General features: G+C 47.4%; 1 protein-coding gene across 1 annotated transcript in view; it reads left to right on the forward strand.

Annotated features, from left to right (window-relative positions):
• Window positions 1–281: 281 nt before the first annotated feature.
• The window catches only part of LOC129710187 (uncharacterized), a 76,695-nt gene continuing 51,500 nt past the window's right edge, over window positions 282–25,476 (forward strand). The window contains exons 1-2 of the mRNA XM_055656985.1: window positions 282–2,279; window positions 23,356–23,906. Of these exons, the coding sequence (XP_055512960.1) occupies window positions 935–2,279; window positions 23,356–23,906 (1,896 nt within the window). The 5' untranslated portion in view covers window positions 282–934. The remainder of the gene's footprint in view (window positions 2,280–23,355; window positions 23,907–25,476) is intronic.

Raw genomic sequence — 25,476 nt, forward strand, 5'->3', positions numbered from 1 at the left:
CTGCAGATGCTGGTTTATCAATGATAAGACACAAAGTGCTGGAGTAACTCGACGCGTCTGGCAGCATCCCTGGAGAAGATGGATAGACTGCGAAGATAAGACACAAAGTGCTGGAGTAACTCGGCGGGACAGGCAGCATGTGTGGACAGAGGAAATGGGTGACGTTTCGGGTCGAGACCCATCTTCAGTCCGAAGAAGGGTCTCGACCTGAAACGTCACCCATTCCTTTACTCCAGAGATGCTGCCCGCCCCACTGAATTACTCCAGCACTTTGTGCTCATCTCTGGTGTAAACCAGCATTTGCAGTTCCTTCCTATTCATGGATAGGCAGCGCTTTGGGTCGCGATCCTTCTGCAGACATTCCGCAATCTACATTGTAAATATTGCTCTTGTAATATTTCCAGAACCACTAGCACGAACATTTGGTTTAGGTCACGATGAGCAACTTCATGAGTTACCAACAATCGGAGTGTAACAGTTCATTACTGTGTTGTTTGTATTTCTGCAGAATGCCCGTACATGTAGGTGGTCAATAAACAAACTCTATGAACCATTGGGTGATGATTGCGAGCTGTGTATGTTCAACTCTAAATTGCAGTCATGGATTTTCCTGTTTGCCACAACCAATTGAAACTGAAATTTCTGTCGACTGAGATTTCTGTCATTGGTGCATGTAAATAACAGCTAATCTGTTTATGGGCACAGAACTGGGTGGGTCGAAATATTTAGTTTTCAGGTACCAAAGGTTAATCTATCTACAGCCTAAAGACTCGGGCTGAATGAATACTGACAGATCAGAAGTCTCATAAGGTCTCTGGTGATTTTTTTCCTTCTGTAAGTAATGGATATCACTGTATGGATGTGAATTGGAATTTTTTTTTGTTAGCTTGAAACAGTATTTTCTATCTCTTTATCATTGTCTTCCAATTATAAAATGGCTTTGAGGTTCTCGAACACCTTGAGTTTCATCCTGCTGTGTGCCTTGCTGACTCCTGGAGTTTCTCAGTGGTGGCTGTGGCCTGATTTACTCGGACCGGCCAAAACTATACCTCTTGCCCCACCAGAGATTGTAACAACTCAGCCCCCAGAAACTGCTGCATTGCAGTCTGTTGGGGCTGGGACAACTCAAACCCTAGAAATCGCAACAGAGCACCCTATTGCACCTATGATACTTCAATCTCCAGGAACTGCGACAAAGCACCCTATTAGGTCTGTGACAACTCGAGCCACAGAAACGGCAACAATGCAACCTACTGCGACTGAGACAACGCGATCCCCATCAACTGCAACAATGCAGCCTATTGCGACTGAGATAACTCAATCACCAGCAATAATGCAACCTACTGAGATGGAGACAACTCAATCCCCATCAAGTGCAACAATGCAGGCTATTGCGACTGAGATAACTCAATCACCAGCAACAATGCAACCTACTGAGATGGAGACAACTCAATCCCCATCAACTGCAACAATGCAACCTGCTACGACTGAGACAATTGAGCACCTACCAACTGCAACAATGCAGACTATTGCGACAGAGATAACTCAATCCCCAGCAACAATGCAACCTACTGAGATGGAGACAACGAGATCCCCATCAACTGCAACAATGCAACCTGCTACGACTGAGACAATTGAGCACCTACCAACTGCAACAATGCATGCTATTGCGACTGAGATAACTCAATCACCAGCAATAATGCAACCTACTGAGATGGAGACAACTCAATCCCCACTACCTGCTACAATGCAACCTATTGAGGTTATAACAGATCAACCCACAGCAGATGCATCAATGCAACCTGATGAGGCTACGTTATCTCAACCCACAGAAATTGCAACAATGCAGGCCATCGGAACAACTCAACCTGCAGACATTGCGACAACGCAACCCATCGACGCCACTGCAGCTCCAACTACTGAAATTACAACAATGCAACCCACTGAGTCTGAAGCAACCCAACCTGCAAACAAGACAGCAGTGCAAGCTGCAGCAACTCCAGGAACGCAACCCACAGAGGCTGCAGCAACACTGGGAAAAGTTGGCGACATTGCTGAATCATCTTCGCCCTCAGCCAGCCTTGTGGCCACAAGCATCCAGCATGTCCCTGGGACCACCGAGACCCCCGTGTACATCACACCCGACCTCAGCAAAGAAGGCACCAGTCATGCACGGGGAACTGAAGGACAGGATATGTCTCCGTTTACCAGCTCTGCTTCAACATTAATTGGAAATGTCACAACTCCAGCACCAGAGGATAAATCATCAACTACTCCAGGTTAGTGCGAGCACTCAGTTCATTCCCCCCTCGTTCTTGCTCACTCTCCTTATTCCTAGCGTGCAATACTGTTTGGCTTCAGTGCCAGTGAACTGAACCAGTCATTGAAGTATTCGCAGGATGGTGTAGAATCGGTACTGTAAAGGCTTGATCTTTGACAGATGCTGACCCACTGGTCCTCCCTTCCCCGTGCCTTATTTACCAGCCGGCAGACCGTACCCTGCACTGCCCTCTCTCAGCGCCACTGAATCTCACCTCTTCTCCAATATTCTTCATCTGCCACAGCTTCGCTTCTCCCTTTCCTCTACTTTTGTCAGAATGCGTTCTCATGGCGAACTCTCATGAAGACACAGGGGTTGTGTTTCTCTTTTTAGTTTAGGTGAGAGGAGAAGCTTGGAAGTTGACCCTTCGGCCCACCGAGTCTGTGTTATCCCACTTTCTCATCCACTGCCCATTCACCGGGGGAAATTTACAGACCAACTGACCCAAAAACCCACCTGGAGAAGGGTCCGACCCGAATCGTCGCCTGCCCGTGTTCCCCAGAGGTGCTGCCTGACCTGCTGTAGTTACTCCAGCACTTTGTGTACTTTTGTGTGTTAACTATTATCTGTGGTTCCGTGTATCTCCAACCCACAAACAGGCATGACTTTGGGATGAGGGGTGGGGGGGGGGGGGGGGGGGGGGGGGGGGGGGCACCCGGAGAAAGTCCACACGGTCATAGGGTCATAGGGGGAGAATGCAAACTCCAACCAGTCAGCACCCGAAGCTGGAATCGAACCAGTGTCTCTGGCGCTGTGCGGCAGCAGCTCAACCAGCTGCACCAGTGTGCTGTGCTCTTCCTTTCCTCGATACAAAACGTCACCCATTGCTTCTCTCCAGAGATGCTGCCGGTCCCGCTGAGTTACTCCTGCATTTTGTGTCCATCTTCAAATGACGTCACCCGCTCCAGACCAGGATCTTTGCTCCAGACGGCTGTGCGGTCGAATGAAGTCGCGTGCGACTTTCGGGGGACCGTCGCGCCTCAACGCGACCACGAGGCCGCGTAATTAGCGTGCCAAGGACACGTAAGTGGGACAGGGGCTTTACCCACTTGAAACTTAGTCCCTTTAAACCTGTACCTCTAATCTGCTGAAACAAATATCATTACAAAGTCAGGGATGGAGATGAGATGGAAAGGTTTTCCTCCAGAAGGTAGAAGGAGGTTGGTACTTATTACCTGAAAGGGAGACCAGAGACCTTGGTCACTGGTTAGATGAATCATGAAAGAGCACTGACCTCATGGATGGCAGAGAATGTGGTGGAAGTTGCCATCAGGTTGTGACGTCAATTGTCCGTCATCTCTTTGATCCTATAATGCCCCTGTCCCACTTAGGAAACCTGAACGGCAACCTCTGGAGACTTTGCGCCCCACCCAAGGTTTCCATGCGGTTCCTAAGTGGGACAGGGTCATAAGGCTGTTGCAGCTAAATAGCATCAGGTTCCTCAACATGGACAAAACGGTGCATCAAGCGCCTCCCATCTCACTCTAGACTCCAACTTTGTCACTCAACACAGCATTTATATTTCCCCACAACTGCTACCATTTGTCTGATGTGGACAAAAATGCTGGAGAAACTCAGCGGGTGAGGCAGCATCTATGGAGCGAAGGAATAGGCGACGTTTCAGGTCGAGACCCTTCTTCAGACTGATGTGAGGGGGTGGGGGCAGGAAAAAGAATGGGAGAGGAGGAGACAGTAGGCTGTGAGAGCTGGGATGGGGAGGGGAAGGAGAGAGAAAGCAAGGACTACCTGAAATTGGAGAAGTCAATGTTCATACCGCTGGGGTGTAAACTACCCAAGCGAAATATGAGGTGCTGCCCCTCCTGTTTGCGGTGGGACTCACTCTGGCCATGGAGGAGGCCCAGGACAATAAGGTCGGATTCGGAATGGGAGGGGGAGTTGAAGGGCTGAACCACCGGAAGATCAGGTTGGTTATTTCGTCTGATGGTCTCCATCCATGTTTTCAACTGAACCCACACAATCTAATCCTCAGACCTCATGAGGTTAGTGTAGTTACCTATAAAGGCAGTCGTGGACATGGTGGGTTGAAGGGACTTTTCCTATGCTGTACACTCTATGGTTCCATGATGGGGAATCTTCTGGAGAGAAGGAATGGGTGACGTTTCAGGTCGAGACCCTTCTTCCTAACCCAAAACATCACCCATTCCTTCTCTACAGAGATGCTGCCTGTCCTGCTGAGTTACTCCAACTTTTTGTGTGTATCTTCGGTTTAAACCTTCCTACACAATCTTCTCTTCTCTTCTGGTTTACTCTTAACTTCTGGGTCAGTCGGACATCAATGACAGAGAATGATATCCATATCCCGTGGACAAACAATTAACTAGAATTTAGTCTCAACTTCGTCACCCCCCCCCCCCCCCCCCCCCCCATCCCAGAGAGAAGGTCCTTTCAAGGCACTGAATGTCCCAGAGCAATGCCATGAGATCTTTTACACCACCCTGACATGCACGCTTGTCTCTAATTCAGAATGATTCGAGCCAAGCTTTAGTGGCACGGTGGCGTAGCGGTAGAGTTACTGCCTTACAGCGCCAGAAACCCGGTTTCGATCCTGACTACGGGTGCTTGCCTGTATGGAGTTTGCATGTTCTGCCCGTGGGTTTGCTCCGATATTTTCGGTTTCCTCCCACACTCCAAAGACATCCAGGTTTGTAGATTGATCGGTTTGGTAGATGTGTAAATTGTCCATAATGTGCGTAGGGTAGTGTTGATGTGCGGGGATTGCTGGTTGGTGCGGACTCGGTGGGCGAAGGCTATCTCTAAACTAAAAACTAAACACGTTCTTGATTTGACTTCTTATCAAACCCGCTGCGTATCTGACAATGGAACGCTCCCTCAGATGCAAGTGTTAGTCTTGAGCTCAAAGGTTTGGCTTCGGAGCAAGAAGTACTCACAACTTAATCACGGACAATAGAGAAGGTGAGGTGGTCATACGTTCAAAGAGAAGAAGGGGTCTCTTTGAGAAGCCATGTTGACATTTGGAATGACTATGATTCAAGGTGAGAGGCCGTGTGGTGACACCAGAATCACTCCCTTCATGAGGTTAGGACAGAGCTGTATGAGTCTGTAGGTATACAGTACTGAACTACCTTGGGCAGGCAGTAAGAGTTTCAGGTAAGTGGATCAAATTAATGTCACAGACTCGATTGCACTGTCTTCACACATCCCAAAGATGGTCAATTAGCCTCTGTAACTTGCCCCTAATATGTAAGAACGGGAAAGTGGGATAACATAGAACTTGTGTGAATGGGTGGTACACAGAAAAGCTGGAGAAACTCAGCGGGTGCAGCAGCATCTATGGAGCGAAGGAAATAGGCAACGTTTCGTCCCGAAACCCTTCTTAGAATAGAATTAGAATAGAATTTCCTTTATTGTCATTCAGACCTTACGGTCTGAACGAAATTTTGTGCCTGCAGTCATACATACAATGATACAATAATAACAACAATAAACACAAATTAACTTCCACCACAGTGAGTCCTCCAAACACCTCCTCACTGTGGTGGAGGCAAAAATCTTAGGGTTGCAGTCTCTCCCTCTGCTCCCTCTGCGCTGAGGCGATTCCCCACCGGGCGATGGTATAAACAGTCCCGCAGCTCACCGAACCCCGCGAACGGGCCGGTTCAAACACTGCGGCCCGGGGTGGTCGAAGCCGCCGCACCTCCAGTCCAGCACACGCAGCCGCCGGCCCGCGGCTGAACCCAGGACTCTGGACACCGCCGCCAGAACGTCGTCCCAGCCACCGGAGCACCGTCCCAGCCCCCGGACCAGATCGCCCTCACGTGAGTACCGTTCCACCCTCGGGCTGGGCCACTCCGACGGGAGTGCCGTTCCTCCCTCGGGCTGGGCACTCCACGGGAGTGCCGTTCCTCCCTCGGGCTGGGCCACTCCAGCGGGAGTGCCGTTCCTCCCTCGGGCTGGGCCACTCCAGCGGGAGTGCCGTTCCACCCTCGGGCTGGGCCACTCCGACGGGAGTGCCGTTCCTCCCTCGGGCTGGGCCACTCCAGCGGGAGTGCCGTTCCTCCCTCGGGCTGGGCCACTCCAGCCCCTCACCATGCCGCTCTCACGGGAGCACCGTTCCATCCCTGGCTGGGCCGGGACCGAGCCCAGGACGAGTCCTGTCAGCTGCCTCCAGAGTCCCGAGGTCGCCGGCTCCGCTAGGCCCCATCGTAGACGGAGGCAAAGAAGGGGGATACGACAAAAGGTCGTATTTCCCCCGAAGGGAGTGACAGCAGCCCCCGTCTCCCCCCCCACCCCCCTCCCCACATAAACACAGCCTAAAAACCAAAAACATAACTAGACAAAACGAAAAAAAAACAACACAAAAAAGTAAAAGACAAACGGACTGCAGGCGAGCCGCAGCCGTTCCCAGCGCCGCCACTTCCGGACTTCAGACTGTGTAAATGGGTGATGGATGGACTCGGTGGGCCGAAGGGCCCGTTTCCATTCTGTGTCCTCAAACTAAACCAAACTGAAGCAAAGGAACTTGCGTGCGTATGTTTGGGTGCAAGCTGGTGACCCACCATTATCTCAGTGTTATTGAACTGGTTCTTGTATGCACAGTTGCAGCATTGATAGCCAGTGTTTTATTTCAATGGGTTTCTTTGAAGTGTATTCAAATGAAATGTGCTGCCAGGATAGATGAGAGTTGAACTAACAGAGCAGATGCAGGTTATACTTTCTCCCACCCACCCCCATTCGGAACTCACAAACCACCCCACAAACCCACGCATCTCTCTGTGGATTAGAAAGGTGGAAAAACTGCTCATCTTGGGATATGAAAGCAGAGGGCGGCAAGATGGCGCAGCGATAAGGTTGCTGCCTTACAGCGCCAGAGACCCGGGTTCGATCCTGACCACGGGTGCTGTCTGTAAGGAGTTTGTACGTCCTCCCTGTGACTGTGTGGGTTTTTTACGAATACCTTGTACCTTGTACCTTCCGAAGAGTTCACCAGGGACTATACTGGAAGTTGGACAATTTTATACATTTATCCCTAAGCCAATCAACCTACAAACCTGTACGTCTTTGGAGTGTGGGAGGAAACCGAAGATCTCGGAAAAACCCACGCAGGTCATGGGGAGAACGTACAAACGCTGTACAGACAGCGCCCGTAGTCGGGATCGAACCCGGGTCTCCAGTGCTGCATTTTGCTGTAAACTCTGTTTTCCTCCTAATCCACTAATCTAATGCAGGTTTGTAGGTCAATTGGCCCCTGTAATTTGGTCCTAGTGTGTTGGATAAGACTAGTGTACGGGGTAATCATTTGGTCGGCATGGACTCGCTGGGCCGAAGGGCCTGTTTCCACGCTGTGTCTCTAAACTAAACTAAACGTGTGAGCATCTGAACCCCTCAGCCCCACAATGGGACACCACAACAAGAATGATAGAAGCTATAGCTGTTATTCCATTCCCTTCATCATATCTTTCAGTGCATTTGCTGAACATTTATTAGTAGGTGAGAGATTGTAGGAACAAGAGTTTGGTTACCTAATCCCACAGTTCTGTTCTATCATTCAACAATTCCGGAGCTCAACTCTGACTTCCAATACTTGAATACTCTCCTGATTACTTTATGACTTTTGGCTTACAGAACTCAAAGAATTTGTACTTGCATTATCGGCATTGGTTTATTTTCATTCTTGTCACGCAGCTATCCAGACAAAAGAAACATTGAGCATTTCAAACCATCAACTAGGCTTTAGCAAATGAAATTGTAACATTTCTATCCTCTCATGATAACCACCTGACATCAGGCAGATGAGACTGGAGGAGGGTCTCGACCCGAAACGGCACCCATTCCTTCTCTCCAGAGATGCTGCCTGTCCCGTTGAGTTACTCCAGCATTTTGTCCCTATCTTCAGTGTAAACCAGCATCTGCAGTTCCATCCTGCACGTCAGGAAGACGTGGGTCGACAGAGAGACTAGATTAGTTCATCACGTGCAGCGTGGACATTGTGGGCTGAAGAGGCAGTCCATATGCTGTGTCGTTCTGTGATCTACATTCTAACAAACTTTTAACCTTTGGCAAGCAAAATGAATTTAAATGGCCATATACTATTGAAGCATAAATGAAGATCTGTTAATAAAGTAGAATTTAGATTTTGGCTTGGAATTAATATAAATTGAGTTCAGTGTATATATGGACACAGAGAGAGGGTGAGGAGGAGGCTGAGGGTGAGAGGGAGGGGGAGGCAGTGAGGGGGAAGGGGAGGGGGAGGCAGAGGGGTGTGGGAGGATGGGAGACAGGGGGGGAGGAGACAGAGGGGAAAAGGAGAGAGGGAAAGAGAGAGAGAGACAGAGACAGCGAGACAGAGAGAGAGAGAGAGGCAGAGACAGAGAGAGGCAGAGAGAGAGAGAGAGAGAGAGAGAAAAAGAGAGAGAAAGAGAGAGAGAGAAAGAGAGAGAGAGACAGAGAGAGAGGGAGAGAGAGAGAGAGAGAGAGAGAGAAAGAGAGAGACAGAGAGAGAGAGGGAGAGGGACGGGGGGGGGGGAATAGAATAGGACTGACCACAGCCTTGCTTTTTCTACAACGACACATTGGCAACAACCTTGTGAACACACAAACATATGCAATCTTGTTGGGCATGGGCCAGGCACTCATCCTTGACGAGCTATCAGGACTTGAGGATGATAATGAAACGTTGACGAGGCCAAGTTGTGCTTGGGGCTGACCTCAGAGCACAGTGCCACCTGGAGCTGCAGCCACAGTGCCACTGCCGCCCTGCTATCTGTGCAGCCGCAAAGTAGAGTTTTGCTCCTGGGTTGTGAGTCCTCCCTCTCTCGGGACCCTGGAAGCTGCGATGCATTCCCCGATCCTCGGCCCCAGGGTCTTCCTGCTGCTCTGTGCCCTCTGCCACCCAGCAAGGTCGTGGCTGTGGGGCGCCTCCGAAGAAGCCCCCGCCTCCACCACTACATCGGCCGGAGAGCCCACGGTGGCAGGAGCTTCCAGGGCCACCAGCGACGATGGCCTGGAGTTAATTGCTGATTCTGAGAACACGGTTGGAAGAGTCAATGTACAAGGTACTGAGATTTGAGTATCTCTTTAACGGAGTCGAGAATTAATGTGGTAAATCATACAGAGGTCGGGGAAGCTGGGCGGTGCTGTGAGTGGATGAGGCACTCTTTTTACTCTCTTCAGCATGGAGGGTGGGATGGTCATGGTGCAGTTATTTCACAGGTGGTGAATCTTACAAAATGTCCTTTGACAACTTTGACCAATATCGGAATCAATCACCTGGTGACATCTTGATCGCCTGCGGTGGGGACCAGTGAGTTGTTGGTTCCATCAATAGATGTTTTTTGTGATGCAGTTCGTGATTTACGTAGAAAATAGTTGCAGAAGTAGGCCATTCGGCCCTTTGAACCTGCACTGCCATTCAATATGATCATGGCTGATCATCCAACTCAGTATCCTGTACCTGCCTTCTCTCCATACCCCCTGATCCCTTTAGCCACAAGGGCCACATCTAACTACCTCTTAAATATAGCCAATGAGCTGGCCTCAACTATATTATATGGCAGAGAATTCCAGAGATTCGCCACTCTCTGTATGAAAAATGTTTTTCTCATCTCGGTCCTAAAAGATTTCCCCTTTATCCTTACACGACGTCCAACGTAGACTCGGTGGGTCCTGGGTCCAACGTAGACTCGGTGGGTCGAAGGGCCTGTTTCCACGCTGTATCTCTAAACTACAAAACTCTGAACAATCAAGCTGGCCACTAGAATCACTTTTAGAAACTATTCAGAGCAAACTCTCATTAATTTGGTGCTGTTCAGTGACATCTGCCCTCGTTTGCACATTTGAGGCTGTGTTCAAACAAGGAGCAATGTATTGTTAACATTTAGTCTGGTCAGGTATAAAACTCTGCAAAAAGTTATTCACACATGGTCCTTCCAATTATCTAGCTTGTGTTGGATGCAAACCAGAGCCTAAATTTAAAAGATTGAGGGGGGATCTTATAGAAACTTACAAAATTCTTAAGGGGTTGGACAGGTAAGATGCAGGAAGATTGTTCCCGATGTTGGGGAAGTCCAGAACTAGGCGTCACAGTTTAAGGATAAGGCGGAAATCTTTTAGGACCGAGATGAGGAAAACATTTTTCACACAGAGACTGGTGAATCTGTCACAGAAGGTAGTTGAGGCCAGTTGAGGCCAGGCTCGAAGGGCCGAATGGCCTACTCCTGCACCTATTTTCTATGTTTCTATGATCACCCGCACATTAGTTCTACGCTTGGTGTTTAAGTGCTGGTCATACAGCTTGAAAACAGGCCCTTTGGGCCAACTTGCCCAGGCCGACCAACATGCCCCATCTACACCAGTCCCACCTGCCTGCATTTGGCCCATAACCATCGGTATGGTACATCGGTATGGTACAGCAGCTGCACTGCTGTGGACAGGAAGGCACTATAACGGGTGGTGAAAACCGCGCAGCACATCATCGGTGCCCCGCTCCCTGCCATGGATGCCCTCCACCGAAAACGGTGTCTGAGACGGGCTGGGAAGATCATCAAAGACCCCTCACACCCCAACCATGGACTGTTTGCCCTCCTCCCATCAGGGAGGCGGTACAGGAGCCTCAGGTCATGTACTAGTAGGATGAGGAGCGTCTTCTACAATAATACAATTACACTGCTGAACTCGGAGTCCCGCCGATAGATTTCTCCGATCCCTCCGTCCCCATTGTTTAATTATTCTGTATTTTTTTGATTATTCTGTATCTTCTCTCTTTCTATTTTTTTTAATTTCTTTATGCACAACTACTACGGACTGACGCAAAACTGCATTTTGTTGTACTCATACTTGTATTTGTGCGATGACATTAAAGTTGAATTGAATTGAATTGAATAACCCTCCATAACCCTCCATGTACCTGTCCGCTCTCTGATTGTTCTTGGGTAGACAAAAGTGCTGGAGAAACTCAGCGGGTGCAGCAGCATCTACGGAGCGAAGGAAAGAGGCAACGTTTCGGCACGAAACGTTGCCTCTTTCCTTCGCTCCGTAGATGCTGCTGCACCCGCTGAGTTTCTCCAGCACTTTTGTCTACCTTCGATTTTCCAGCATCTGCAGTTCCTTCTTAAACATCTGATTGTTCTTGTTTTTTGTCATCTCGCTTCTTGGTAATTAGTATTAAAAATTGTTGGTTGCTGTCTTCGCTCGCAAAATTTATCGTGCGAATTAGCGCGGTCTGTGAGAACTGGTGGAAGCAGGGCCGTGCATTGAACCAGATTTTGCTCCGCTTTAATTCTGATATGAATAGGCCGATACTTTTTGTTGTGTGCTTTTAACGGCGCCTCAGTCACTTTGATCCCAGCCGGCATCAACAGCCACTCAGACCACTGGTGAATGCAGGTTGAACATTGACCAGGCAGGGGGGGGTGAATAACTTCAAAAGAACCCCCTGAGACTTCAGGAAATCTGTAACATTAACCTCAATATATTTTTAGACATTTAATTGGCCAAACTGTCTGGAGCAGAGGTTGCACACAATTGAGTCTGCAATTTACTCAAATCCTGATCTTTGATGAGGAGTGAAAGGTGGAGGTTAGTCTGGGGGTTCCTGTGGAGCCTGGTCGGCAAGGGTTTGGTCCCTGTGTTTCTCAAAGATTCAGATCTCAGATTCAATTTTAATTGTCATTGTCAGTGTACAGTACAGAGACAACGAAATGCATTTAGCATCTCCCTTGAAGAGCGACATAGCAAACGATTGGAATAAAAAAATAATAAGAGTCCGGAGGGGGGGGGGGTGGTGATTGGCAGTCACCGAGGTACGTTGTTGAGTAGAGTGACAGCCGCCGGGAAGAAGCTGTTCCTCGACCTGCTGGTTCGGCAACGGAGAGACCTGTAGCGCCTCCCGGATGGTAGGAGGGTAAACAGTCCATGGTTGGGGTGAGAGCAGTCCTTGGCGATGCTGAGCGCCCTCCGCAGACAACGCTTGTTTTGGACAGACTCAATGGAGGGGAGCGAGGAACCGGTGATGCGTTGGGCAATTTTCACCACCCTCTGCAATGCCTTCCGGTCGGAGACAGAGCAGTTGTCATACCATACTGTGATGCAGTTGGTAAGGATGCTCTCGATGGTGCAGCGGGGTTCGTAACGATGTGCCGGAGTCCTTACAAAACTTGTGCTTGCGGTTGGCTTGTCCTGAGTTAAGTCCGACAAGCAAGTGTGGACAGATGGACGCACGGAGTCTCTTGCCCAGAGCAGGGGAATCGAGGATCAGAGGACATAGGTTTGTGGTGAGGGGGGAAAGATTGAATAGGAATCTAAAGGGTGACTTTTTCACACAAAGGTTGGTGGGTGTATGGAACGAGCTGCCAGAGGGGGTAGTTGAGGCAGGGACTATTGTAACATTTGACAGGTACATGGATAGGACGGATAGTTTAGAGGGATATGGGCCTAACGCAGGCAAGTGGGACTAGTGTAGATGAGATATGTTGGTGCAAGTTGGGCCGAAGGGCCTGTTTCCATGCTGTATGGCTCTTAGTGAGATGAATGGCCAGTTAACTGCTCTGTACATTGACAAATAACGACACAATGTGCTGGAGTAACTCAGCGGGTCAGGCGGCATCTCTGGAATGACGTGGATTGGTCACACAATGGGACACAACCCATTTTATAAAACTGCATCTGCACTTTCTAGTTTCCACTATTCTGTAGATTGAGAAGCCAATCTTGGCTAGAACACCAGCAGAAATCTTGACTCTGAGAAATGAATGGGACAGTAAGGAGGACATTCGGCCCATCGTGTACATGCTGGATGGACACTAGCTGAGCAGCAGTTTGTTTGGTCCATATCCCAGAGTTTGCTCATTCAACCACTTGTCTAATATGTCGAGGCTTTTGGATTCTACCACCTTTTCAGGCAACTTGCTCCTGAACCCCTGCCATCCTCGGTATGAAAACGCTCCCCACACCTCCCCTCTAATTCTTCTACCAACCTGTTTCAATTTACCCTAACCAAACCTCTCCGTTTTATTTCTGGAGCTCAAAGTGTTGGAGTAACTCAACGGGCTAGGCAGCATCTTTTGGGGACATGGATAAGCAATCTTTTGGGTCAGGACTCTTCTTCAGACAGAAGAAGGGTCCCAACCTGAGACATTGCCTATCCATATCCTCCACAGATGCTGCCTGACCCACCGAGTTACTGCAGCACTTTGATTTCTACGCAAGATCCCAGCATCTGTGGTTCCCTCTGTGTCTCAGCTTTATTTATTTCAGGCGAAAGGACAGGTAAAAGGCCCTTCGGCCCACAAAGCCTGTGCTGGACAGAATGCCAAGACCAACTCTCATCTGCCTGCACATAATCCCCACCCTTCAAATCCCTGCATATCCCTGTATCTTTCTAAAAGTCTCTTAAATGCCATTATCTGCCTCCACCACCACCCCAGCAGCTCATTCCAGGTGCTCACCACCCTCTGGATAAAGAATTTGCCCCATACATCTCATTTAAACTTTGCCCCTCTCATCTTAGAGCTATGCCCTCTAGTGTTTGATATTTTCATCCTGGGAAATTTTCTGACCATCAACCCCATATATAGAAACATAGAAAATAGGTGCAGGAGTAGGCCATTCGGGCCTTCGAGCCTGCACCGCCATTCAATATGATCATGGCTGATCATCCAAACTCAGTATCCTCTACCTGCCTTCTCTCCATACCCCCTGATCCCTTTAGCCACAAGGGCCACATCTAACTCCCTCTTAAATATAGCCAATGAACTGGCCTCAACTACCTTCTGTGGCAGAGAGTTCCAGAGATTCACCACTCTCTGCGTGAAAAATGTTCTTCTCATCTCGGTTCAAAAGGATTTCTCCTCTATCCTTAAACTGTGACCCCTTGTTCTGGACTTCCCCAACATCGGGAACAATCTTCCTGCATCTGACCTGTCCAACCCCTTAAGAATGTTGTAAGTTTCTATAAGATCCCCCCTCAATCTTCTAAATTCTAACGAGTACAAACCGAGTCAATCCAGTCTTTCTTCATATGAAAGTCCTGACATCCCAGGAATCAGTCTGGTGAACCTTCTCTGTACTCCCTCTATGTGACGTTTCGGGTCGAGACCCTTTCTTCCGACTGAGAGTCGGGAAAGGGGAAGGAGTGATATAGACGGTTATATAGAGAGATATAGAACAAATGAATGAAAGATATGCAAGAAAGTAACGATGATCAAGGAAACAATCCATTGGTAGCTGTGGTCTAGATGAAAACAGAGTTACAGACAATGAAACTCACCAGGGTGACAGTGAAACTCACTAGGGTGACAGTGAAACTCACCAAGGTGACAGTGAAACTCACCAGGGTGACAGTGAAACTCACCAGGGTGACAGTGAAACTCACCAGGGTGACAATGAAACTAGTAAAACGACTAGGACTATGCGAGGTTGACACAAAATACTGGAGTAACACGGGACAGGCAGCATCTCTGGAGAGAAGGAATAGGTGACATTTCGGGTCGAGACCCTTCTTCACCTTGATCTGAAACGTCACCCATTCCTTCTCTCCAGAGATGCTGCCTGTCCCGCTGAGTTACTCCAGCTTTTTTAGTGTCTATCTTCGGTTTAAACCAGCATCTGCAGTTCCTTCCTGCATGCTATTCATTTTATCGTGTATCTGTACACTGCGGGCGGCTCAATTGTAACCAGGTATTGTCTTTCCGCTGACTGGCTAGTATACAACGAAAGCTTTTCGCTGTACCTCGGTACACGTGACAATAAACTCAACTCCAAGACGTTCAAAGGGGAGAGCACTGCAGGGAAGAAGCAAAGATGAACGTTGAAGGAAAAGATTATTTTTACCTCATGAGTTGTCGTTGCATTGGAAGTTCACTGCGGAATGGGAGGCTACATCCTGTGTCAGATCACACTGACACTGAAAACTTCCCAGAGCGTTCGAAGGGGGTGTTGTACCTCTCTCTCAGCTGGAGATACGAACATGTTTGGTGTCGATCCCTCCTGGCCTAGATGGTCATTCTATATTTGTTAACTACAACAATACGGAAAACTTCATCAGCAGTCTATTCTAAGTCCTCAGCTGACGCTAACCGTGAGTGGTTGACACTACCCAACATGATTAGCATTCAGCAGATCCGCTCCATCCAGCCGTACATGACATTGGCGAGAGCGGACTTGGACTTATTGTGTGCACTTCTACTTACCCGGCAATAGGTTGGATGCCATCAAACTGGACAGGGTGTGTGGAAAGGATTCACATGAATATCACAGAGACTGGAGGGTTTGAGTTATCATGAGAGAGTGGATAGATTTCTTTTCCTGGAGTACAGGAGGCCGAGGGTTGACCTCATAGACGTATATAAAATCATAAAGGGCATAAGTCACAGCCCTTTTCTCAGAATAAGGGAGTTTAAAACTAGAGGGCGTAGATTTAAAGTGAAAGGGGAAAACTCAAAGGGGACACGAGGGGCAACTTCTTCACAGAGAGGTTGGTGAGTACATGGAACAAGCTGACACAGGAAGCTGTAGAGGTGGGTATAGCACGATGCGTAAAGAACTATTGAACAGATCCATGGATTAAAAAGGTTTAGAGGGATATGAGCTGAACGCAACCAAATGGGACTAGCTCAGGTAGGCAACTTGGTCAGCATGTGCGAGTCGGGCTGAAGGGCCTGATTCGAGCTGCGGAACTCTTTACCTCTAATCAACAATATGGTCGTACATCAACAATGAATGCAGTTTTTACATCTGTACTATGTTCTGATCAGAATTGTTATACCTACAGATGTGTTAAACCTCTAAACAGAATGCAGACACTTAAGCCTGAGAACTGGTGTACAGAATGATGGCAGACCACCAGTCCAGGAGATGTGTTTAGCTCTTTAATGGCGACACCTGATAGAAAACCTTCCAACATGGCATTTGTTAAAAGTTTCTAAAGTGTCATTTTTTACCTTCCTCTGTTGTAGATTTCATTGACACATTTGATGCACCGAAGACCCATTTCTTCTCTCAACAACCTTTTCCTCTCACTAATATAAAAACAGAAAATGCTGGAAGCACTCAGCAGGTCAGGCAGCATCTGCGGAAAGAGAAACAGTATGTTTGAGGTCAAAGACACTTCAGGAAAGATGGTCTCTGATCCGAAATATCAACTCTGTTTCTCCATCTAAATACGCTACCTGACCTGTGAGTGAAGTGGTAGAGTCGCTGCCCGACAGCGCCAGAGACACGGGTTCGATCCTGTCTACGGAGTTTGTACGTTCTCCCCGTGACCACGTGGGTTTTCTCTGGGTACTCCGGTTTCCTCCCACACTCCAAAGACGTACAGGTTTATTGGTTAATTTGGCTTCGGTAAAAATTGTAAATTGTCTCTACTATGTAGAATAGTACTAGTGTACGGGGATCGCTGGTCAGCGCAGACTTGACAGGCCGAAGGGCCTGCTTCCATGCTGTATTTCTAAACTCTAAACCCGTTAAAGTGGTTTGTGTCATTTTCTGCTCTTATTCCAGATTTTCTGCTTTTTTCATTTTTAAGCTCCTTTCATTATTTGTGTTTCCAAATCAAGTCCTTTCCTTTGAGCCTCTTCCACATTGTATTGAGGTTTCAAGGTATCTTACGTGAGCCAGACTGGGTAGCAACATTCTCTCTCTAGTGCATTGGAGTCCAGGCATCATTGCCTGATTCAGGGCATGGCTCGGGATTTGATACTGAGTTGAGCCAAATAAAATATTTCTTCACCTTCAGACAGTTAGTTAGGTGAAATGTACCGTTTACATAGAAACATAGAAAATAGGTGCAGGAGTAGGCCATTCAGCCATTCAATATGATCATGGCTGATCATCCAACTCAGTATCCTGTACCTGCCCTCTCTCCATACCCCCTGATCCCTTTAGCCACAAGGGCCACATCCAACTCCCTCTTAAACATAGCCAATGAACTGGCCTCAACTACCTTCTGTGGCAAAGAATTCCAGAGATTCACCACTCTCTGTGTGAAAAATGTTTTTCTCATCTCAGTCCTAAAGGATTTCCCCTTTATCCTTAAACTGTGACCCCTTGTTCAGGACTTCCCCAACATCGGGAACAATCTTCCTGCATCTAGCCTGTCCAACCCTTTAATTCAGAATTTTGTAAATTTCTATAAGTTCCCCCCTCAATCTTCTAAATTCTAGCGAGTACAAGCCACGTCTATCCAGTCTTTCTTCATATTAAAGTCCTGACATCCCAGGAATCAGTCTGGTGAACCTTCTCTGTACTCCCTCTACGGCACGAATGTCTTTCCTCAGATTAGGAGACCAAAACTGTACGCAATACTCCAGGTGTGGTCTCACCAAGACCCTGTACAACTGCAGTAGAACCTCCCTGCTCCTATACACAAATCCTTTTGCTATGAATGCTAACATACCATTCGCTTTCTTCACGGCCTAGGTGGTTTAGTTGGTGTTTGCCCAGTGAGTGTACAACCACTGGAGAAAGGTTGTTCAGGGGGTTATTTAAGTTTTGATAAGTTAAGCAGGATTTGAACTTTGTGATGGGAACGCTGCGGTATAATTTATGTAGTCTTACAGCACACAAACAGGCCTCACAACCCACCACTAACCTCTCTGGCCCCGAACCTCCCCCTTACCATAATCCTACACTGATCCCATATTTCTATCCCTTTGTATCTTATGATCTTGGATGTTGGTTTTGGTTTCATCTTTCATATTGTATTTTCATTCCATTCCGTATCTCTTTGCTCAAACAAATCACACGGCAAACTTTAATTGCACTTTAAAAACCTGAGTTATTATTGTGACTCTCCCAAGGAATTTATTGTCGACGAATCTATCCTTATCATAATTTTTCCCCTTGAATTTGTCTTTAGTTTGCAATATTCAGGCACTGTTGGCCCTTAGTAAAGTCTTAGCTGGGAGGCTGAAGAAAAATCATCTTGAACCAGGACATAAACAGCTTTCCGATGGAAGGTCGCCTTGCAAATTGTAATACCAATGTCCATGTAATCATTTGGGCAGAAAATGCAATGTTCACCTAAACACACATTCAATTCAAGTCATTGCATCTATAATAATTATTTTTTTTGCTGATTTGATGTACTGTAGCGGCGCCTGCTAGCGCACGCATATGTCGAACCCGGCGTTCGGAAACCGCGGTCATGTGACTCGGGAGGGGCTGATGTTTTTGCGCGGTTTTTCCCTTGCGGGCGTTAGTTCAGCGCTGACCACCGTTGTGGGCAGACGTGTCTGAAAAGCCTGCATGCTGCAACTTGAACTTTCGAATAAAGATCTGTTGAAAACTCCAGTTTGTCACACCACTGAAGTACAATTTAAAAATATCATAGCCAATTTAGCATCCTCCAAATTAAGAAACCCACGTCTCATAATTCTGTACACTACCTCTAGGGCACATGTTATATCTACATAAGATTATAAATTAATACCACATTTATCATGTATGATGTAACACATTACATGTACCCGTACCAGGTAACACAAAACATGTGGTATGGGGATATTTGAACCAATTGTTTCTGAGGTTAAGTCCCTTCACTGTCTCGAGTTGGCAGTGGAGTTCAATGATTCATTTTCACCCCCAAACCAAAGGGAAAATGAATATTCCTCTGCACTATTGAGGAGCCAGGGAGGAATGAATGTATAACACCAGTGTCAGATAAGTGTCAGCCATTTGGTTAACACATAAAGAATAACCTAGTCTAAAGAGGCTCCCCGACCCGAAACATCACCTATCCATGTTCTCCAGGGATGCTGCCTGACCCGCTGAGTTACTGTAGAGGTTTGTGTCTCTTTTTGAAAAAGAATAGCGGCGGGAACAGTGTAGGACTCAGATGCAATTGTACTCAAAGCATCAAGAGAAGTGAAAAGAGTTTAAGTGCCAGTCAATGTGGTCCATTGAAACAACCTCACTGGGGGAAGTTGAACATGATGGGACAGAAGAACCTCCATGATCTGTGTCCACGTCTGAACAGGTTCGATGTCTGTGTGGTATCCGCCAGCATTCAAAAGATGTGTTTATTAATGCAGACTCACCAAATCAACTTAATTGTGGGCATTAGATTATACTCATTGAAGTAATAGTACTTGCTGCCACAAAGCACCAATAAATGCAATGGTAGATAGACACAAAATGCTGGAGTAACTCAGCGGGTCAGGCAGCATCTCTGGAGAAAAGGAATAGTTGACGTTTCAGGTCAGAACCCTTCTTCAGATTGTATTTACTGAGGCCAATTGACCAACAAACCCATCTGAAGAAGGGTCGGACCCAATACGTCACTTATCTCTTTTCTCCAGAGCTGCTGCCTGTCCCTGCTGAGTTACCCCAGCATTTTGTGTCTATCTTCGGAGTAACCCAACATCTGCAGTTCCTTCCTACACAATAAATTCAATGGTCCTTTAACACTGAGTCGGATGTTCAATGTGGCCGCTAATGGTAGCATGCGTGAGAGGAGAGGACAGTTTGTATAATATTACAATAAAATATCAAGGGCAAGGGAGGGAAGAGCGGATAAATGGATTGTCTCTAAAACCTGCTGCTCTAAGGGGAACGTGTTGCAACAGCTGGTTAATCCCACTCAGGGGAGGAAGATGCATTGGATCATTAAGTCGGGGCACATTAGCAAGTAACTCGCTCAGGATGTTAAATATGCAGTTAGCAGCAAAGATCCTATAGCGGAGCAAGATAGACCACTCCTTCTAAATGCAATGGGCTGACGTGTAGTACGCAACGGAGCGGAACGTGGGCCTTTTTTTCATCCATTTCCGTAACCCGACCCGACCCGGCTGGGCCCGACTCGCGGTGTAATCAACGTTGGGGGGGGGGGGGGGAACAGTTTGTGTTAATAAATTATAATTCTGAAAATGAGGAGAAGATTTTTCCCAAATAAATTTTATTTTTACGAGGATGTTTCCGTAACCAGCTTCCGTCTCCGCACTAGTATCCTGCGGGATACTATATAAAAGTTTGCACGTTCTCCTCAAGACCCATTGGGCTTACATAGATACTGTACATAGATATATTGGCAATAGGTGCAGGAGGAGGCCATTCGGCCCTTCGAGCCAGCATCACCATTTAATGTGATCACGGCTGATCATTCACAATCAGTACCCCGTTCCTTCCTTCTCCCCATATCCCTTGATTCCGCTAGGCCTAAGAGTTCTATCTAACTCTTTTTTGAATGCATCCAGCGAATCGGCCTCCACTGCTTTCTGAGGCAGAGAATTCCACAAATACACAACTCTCCGTGTGAAAAATATTTTCCTCGTCTCAGTTCTAAATGGCCCACCCCTTATTCTTAAACTGTGGCTCCTGGTTCTGGACTCCTCCAACATCAGGAACATGTTTCCTGTCTCTAGCGTGTCCAATCCTGAAAAATTTTATATGTTTCTATAAGATCCAATCTCATCCAGCAAATTCCCTGAGTTGTCCAGCTTGCTGTTTGGTGGATTAGTCGATTATGGTAAATGGCTGCTTGCATGAGTGAGTGTTGGGAATATCCATGTGGAATTGATGGCCATGTGAGAGAGATGGCACAGGGAGATAAGTGTGGGAATAGGATTGAAGGGAATGCTCTGAGAGCTGTCATTAACTTTATGTCTAGATGCCTTAAGACATATAGATGCGTGGCAGGAGATGGAGGGATATGGATCATGTGCAGGAGGATGAGTTTTATTTATAGCATCATGCTTGGCATGGACATAGTGGGCTGAAGGGCCTGTCCCTGTTCTGTTCGTTGTCCTATGTTCTATGATATAATGCTTGTGTTCATATTTCTCTTTGTTCTCATTTCTTGCATTTCTCTTTGTATGTCAGAATAATCTTTGAGCGCACGGTGGCGCAGCGGTAGAGTTGATACCTCCCCGTGACTGCGTGGGTTTTCTCCGGGTGCTCCGGTTCCCTCTCACACCCCAATGACGTACAGGTTTGTAGGTTAATTGGCCCCAGTGTGTAGGACTGAACTGCGGGTGATCACTGATCGTTGGTCAGCGTGGATTCGATGGGCTGAAGGGCCTGTTTCCACTCTGTCTGATCTCTAAACTAAACTAAACTAAACTAAACGAAACGTTATCCTTAATGGTTAGTCAGACATTTCTGAAATAAAAGCAGCAAATGCTGGAACACTCTTCAAGGATTTGTCAACAGAACTTGGGAATCTTGGTCTGGCATCAGGTTAAATCTGGGATACAGATTAAAGTCATGATGATAGTGCTGATGCAATGTTAAACCATTTTGTACCAGTGACCTTGTTTCCTACAGATACATGGTAATACGAGCATCACTGTACCTTAATTGGTACACGTGGCAATAAAAGACCTTTGAATGTGTGTCATTCTTGCCACGAAAACCGGCAGATGTTCAGGGAATGGATTAGCAGTAAGCTTTCCAATCTGTTTCATCATTATTCTAATAACTGTAGGGTCACAGGGTCATAATGTTGTCTGTCCGTTCCCTCCACAGATGCTGTCAATGCGACTGATATCTAATGAAGCAGCTTTCTCTTAATTAAGTTGTTGTTGTTGCCTGGTGTATACAACGTTAATCCCTGCCTTCAATCCGCTGTGTGTGTGTGTGTGTGTGTGTGTGTGTGTGTGTGTGTGTGTGTGTGTGTGTGTGTGTGTGTGTGTGTGTGTGTGTGTGTGTGTGTGTGTGTGTGTGTGTGTGTGTGTGTGTGTGTGTGTGTGTGTGTGTGTGTGTGTGTGTGTGTGTGTGTGTGTGTGTGTGTGTGTGTGTGCGTGTGTGTGTGTGTGTGTGTGTGGGGGGGGGTGAGTGACATTACGTCCAGTCCACTCCAGAGTGTGGTACCCCTGACCGACTGAGTTTACATTAGAGACCGAGCATTTCACCTCCACTTTAACCGTGTGGGTTTTCGCAACGCACTCTGTGTAAAGAAAGACCCCGACCCGAAACGTTGCCTATCCACTCATTCCACCAATATTGCCTGGCCCCCCCTGAGTTCCTCCAGCACTTTGCGTTTTTTTGCTCAGGATCGCAGCACCTCCAGTTCCTCCCTTGTATCTCTGTATTGGGAGAGCTACCTGTAATTACTGGAAGGAACTCAGTGGGTCAAGCAGCATCTGTGGAGGGAAATGGACAGACGACCTCTGGGGTTGGGAACCTTCTTCAATCTGAAGCAGTGTCCCGAACCCAAACGCCATCTGTCCATGGATGCTGCCTGGCCCTTTGAGTTCCTCCAGCACTTTGCTTTTTACGCAAGATTCCAGCATCTGCAGTTCCTTGTGCCTTCACTTTATCTGTTCTGGGTCGGGTTCGTGGTCTGATTGCAATCCCACAGTGTAATGATTGGCTCAAGTGTATTCTGAACCAGCCTGGTAGGGGGCATCCATTTTCAGGAATGGCAATGCATTGAACAGAAAAAAATAATACAGATGTTGGCAGCTGGCAAAGTCAACGCTAAATTGAGATCCTGTTGCCCCAGGACTCAGAGAGTTTGGGCAATGTATTTTCCTGTTGCAGTCAATGACAGAGAACACGTGTGTTTGCTATGCTTTGAAGATTTTATAAAAAATAGAAGAAAGAATCATTAATACAAAACCCACATCTATATAATGGTGGGATATTTATTCACGTAACAAACAGATAGTGTGTCCGAATGGTCCCGATCTGAAACATCACCTCTCCATGTTCTGCCGCGATGCTGCCTACCTGCTGAGCTACTCCAGCATTTTGTGTGCGTGTGTCTTTTTTTAGATGTTCAGCCACTTTCACCGAATATCATGATCGGAGCTAATTCACCTTTCTGGCGTTTTGTCTTTACTAAGTTGCATTACCAAGGCAGACGCAAACTGCTGGAGTAACTCAATGGGACAGGCAGGCAGCATCTCTGGAGAGAAGTCTGAAGAAGGGTCTCGACCCAAAACGTCACCCATTCCTTCTCTCCAGAGATGCTGCCTGTCCCGCTGAGTTACTCCATCCAGCATTTTGTGTCAACCTAGGATCTAAACCAGCATCTGCAGTTCTTTCCTGTGCATTGCCAAGGCGATGGGTACAACACCGGCTTCACCGACCTCTCACCAAATGGCATGTTTGTCTTGCAGGCATTGGACTCCACCAGGAGATAAACCTGCTGCAACTCATCTCAGAAAGGACTCCGTACACGTTCAAGGTTGAGGGAGTGGACGGGGGATTTGGGATTGCCTTTGAGCCGGGTTTCACCCCAACGCCGGTACTGGCCACGACTCTCTTCCCAGAGCCATTCTACCGTGACTTTTCCATCGTGGCCACGCTGCAGCAGAACGACAGGAGAGGCGGGGTGGTCTTTGCCGTGGTCGACCCCACCGAGACGGTCATCCACCTGGGGCTGAAGCTGTCGGCGGCGGAGAATGGCCAGCAGTTCGTGGTGTTGTACTACACGCCGCCCGGCTCGGGGCTGTCTAACAAAGCAGCCTCCTTCCGGGTGTCCGCCCCACGCACTAAGCGGTGGAGCCGCCTCGGCATCAGCGTGGACGGGAACACGGTGACCCTCCACCAACAGTGTCAAAATCCAAAGCAGCTGGAGCTCAAAAGGTCGTCCGAGCCCCTGGAATTTGACCCAGGTTCCAAAATATTCATCGCTAATGCTGAACCACTGGACCGAGACAAGTACACCGTGAGTTATATTTCCTTTTAGCTTTCACACACACACACACACACACACACACACACACACCACACACACACACACACACACACACACACACACACACACACACACACACACACACACACACACACACACACACACACACACACACACACACACACACACACACACACACACACACACACACACACACACACACACACACACACACACTGCGGATTGAAGGCAGGGATTAACGTTCCCCAAATCTCAGATTAATCTGTGCAGCCACACAACTGTTCCAAGTAATGCAGCTGGGTTCATAGTCCTATTATAGACAGAAAGGCCCTGGAACTCAAATGCCTGCCGACTAAAAATCCTAGATTAAAATAATCAGGTCATTGTGATCTCTCAGTCCAGCTGTTAGGAGGCACATTCTACTTACCACAAAGCCTTAGATTTTAGTTAAAACATGATATTTAGGTGGCCTGTAAGCGGTTGAAGTTATAGGTGGAGAATGATGACAATACTTTTTTCTTTTGCCTGTTTGCAAATGTCAAAGATCAGAGGTATAGCTTTAAAGTGAGAGAGGGATAGTTTAAAGAAGGTAGGTGTGGCAAGTGTGTACAGTGGAACGTGTTGCCAGGGGTGGTGGTGGAGGCAGGCACTGTATGATAGTGGCATTTAGGAGGCTTTTGGAACGGTACATGGATATGGATCTTGAGATGAGTTCATCTTAGCAGCATCTTCAGCACAGACATCGCGAGCCAAAGGGCCTGTTCCTGTACCGATCTGCAGTTCATGTTCTAGCGACAGGATTGCCAACTCTTTCTATCTATAATTAACATCAATATAATATTGATGTCCCACGATACTCGCAGGGGCTTGGCATTGATTCATAAAGGGCCCGTCCCATTTTCACGACTTAATTCAAAACCTTTGCCGAGATTAAAGGACCTGAAATCAAATTCAAGATCATGGTAATCTACGAACTCCTTCGACCTTCCTACGGACTCGATACGGACAATCTACCAACTATGTTCACGAACTCCTACGAATGCCTACGAGTCCGTCTACAAATTCCCACGACTATTTCGATGCCCTCCTTACGAGTAAAAAGTTGCAATTTCTTTCATCCCGACCATTTTTTTTAACTTGTGGACATTTTTTATCGGGCTGGAAAAAAACGTCCCGACTTACCTGATGCCACGAGTACCTACGGCTAGCATAACGAGCCGCTACAAAGTCCTACGACCTCCTACGGACTCGTTACGGACATTCTGCGAGTTTGAATCAAGGGGAAAAATCGGGGGGATTTGTGAATGACCTCGAGAAAGTGCGACAGACCCTTAAAGGACAGATTGGGGCAGACGACTACAGACTAAGAAGGTAGACATAAATGCTGGAGAATTGAGAGATATGTGTATATTGTGCTGAAGTGTTCTGTATTTTTGCTTACGGTACTCTGTTGTGCTGCAGCAAGCAAGAATTTGTCCCCCTATCTGGGACACATGACAATAAACTCTCTTGACTTGATTTGAAACTCAGTGGGTGAGGCAGCATCTATGGAGCGAAGGAAATAAGCAACGTTTCGGGT

Source organism: Leucoraja erinacea, chromosome 27 (assembly GCF_028641065.1).
Source record: "Leucoraja erinacea ecotype New England chromosome 27, Leri_hhj_1, whole genome shotgun sequence".
NCBI classification, from domain to species: Eukaryota; Metazoa; Chordata; class Chondrichthyes; order Rajiformes; family Rajidae; genus Leucoraja; species Leucoraja erinaceus.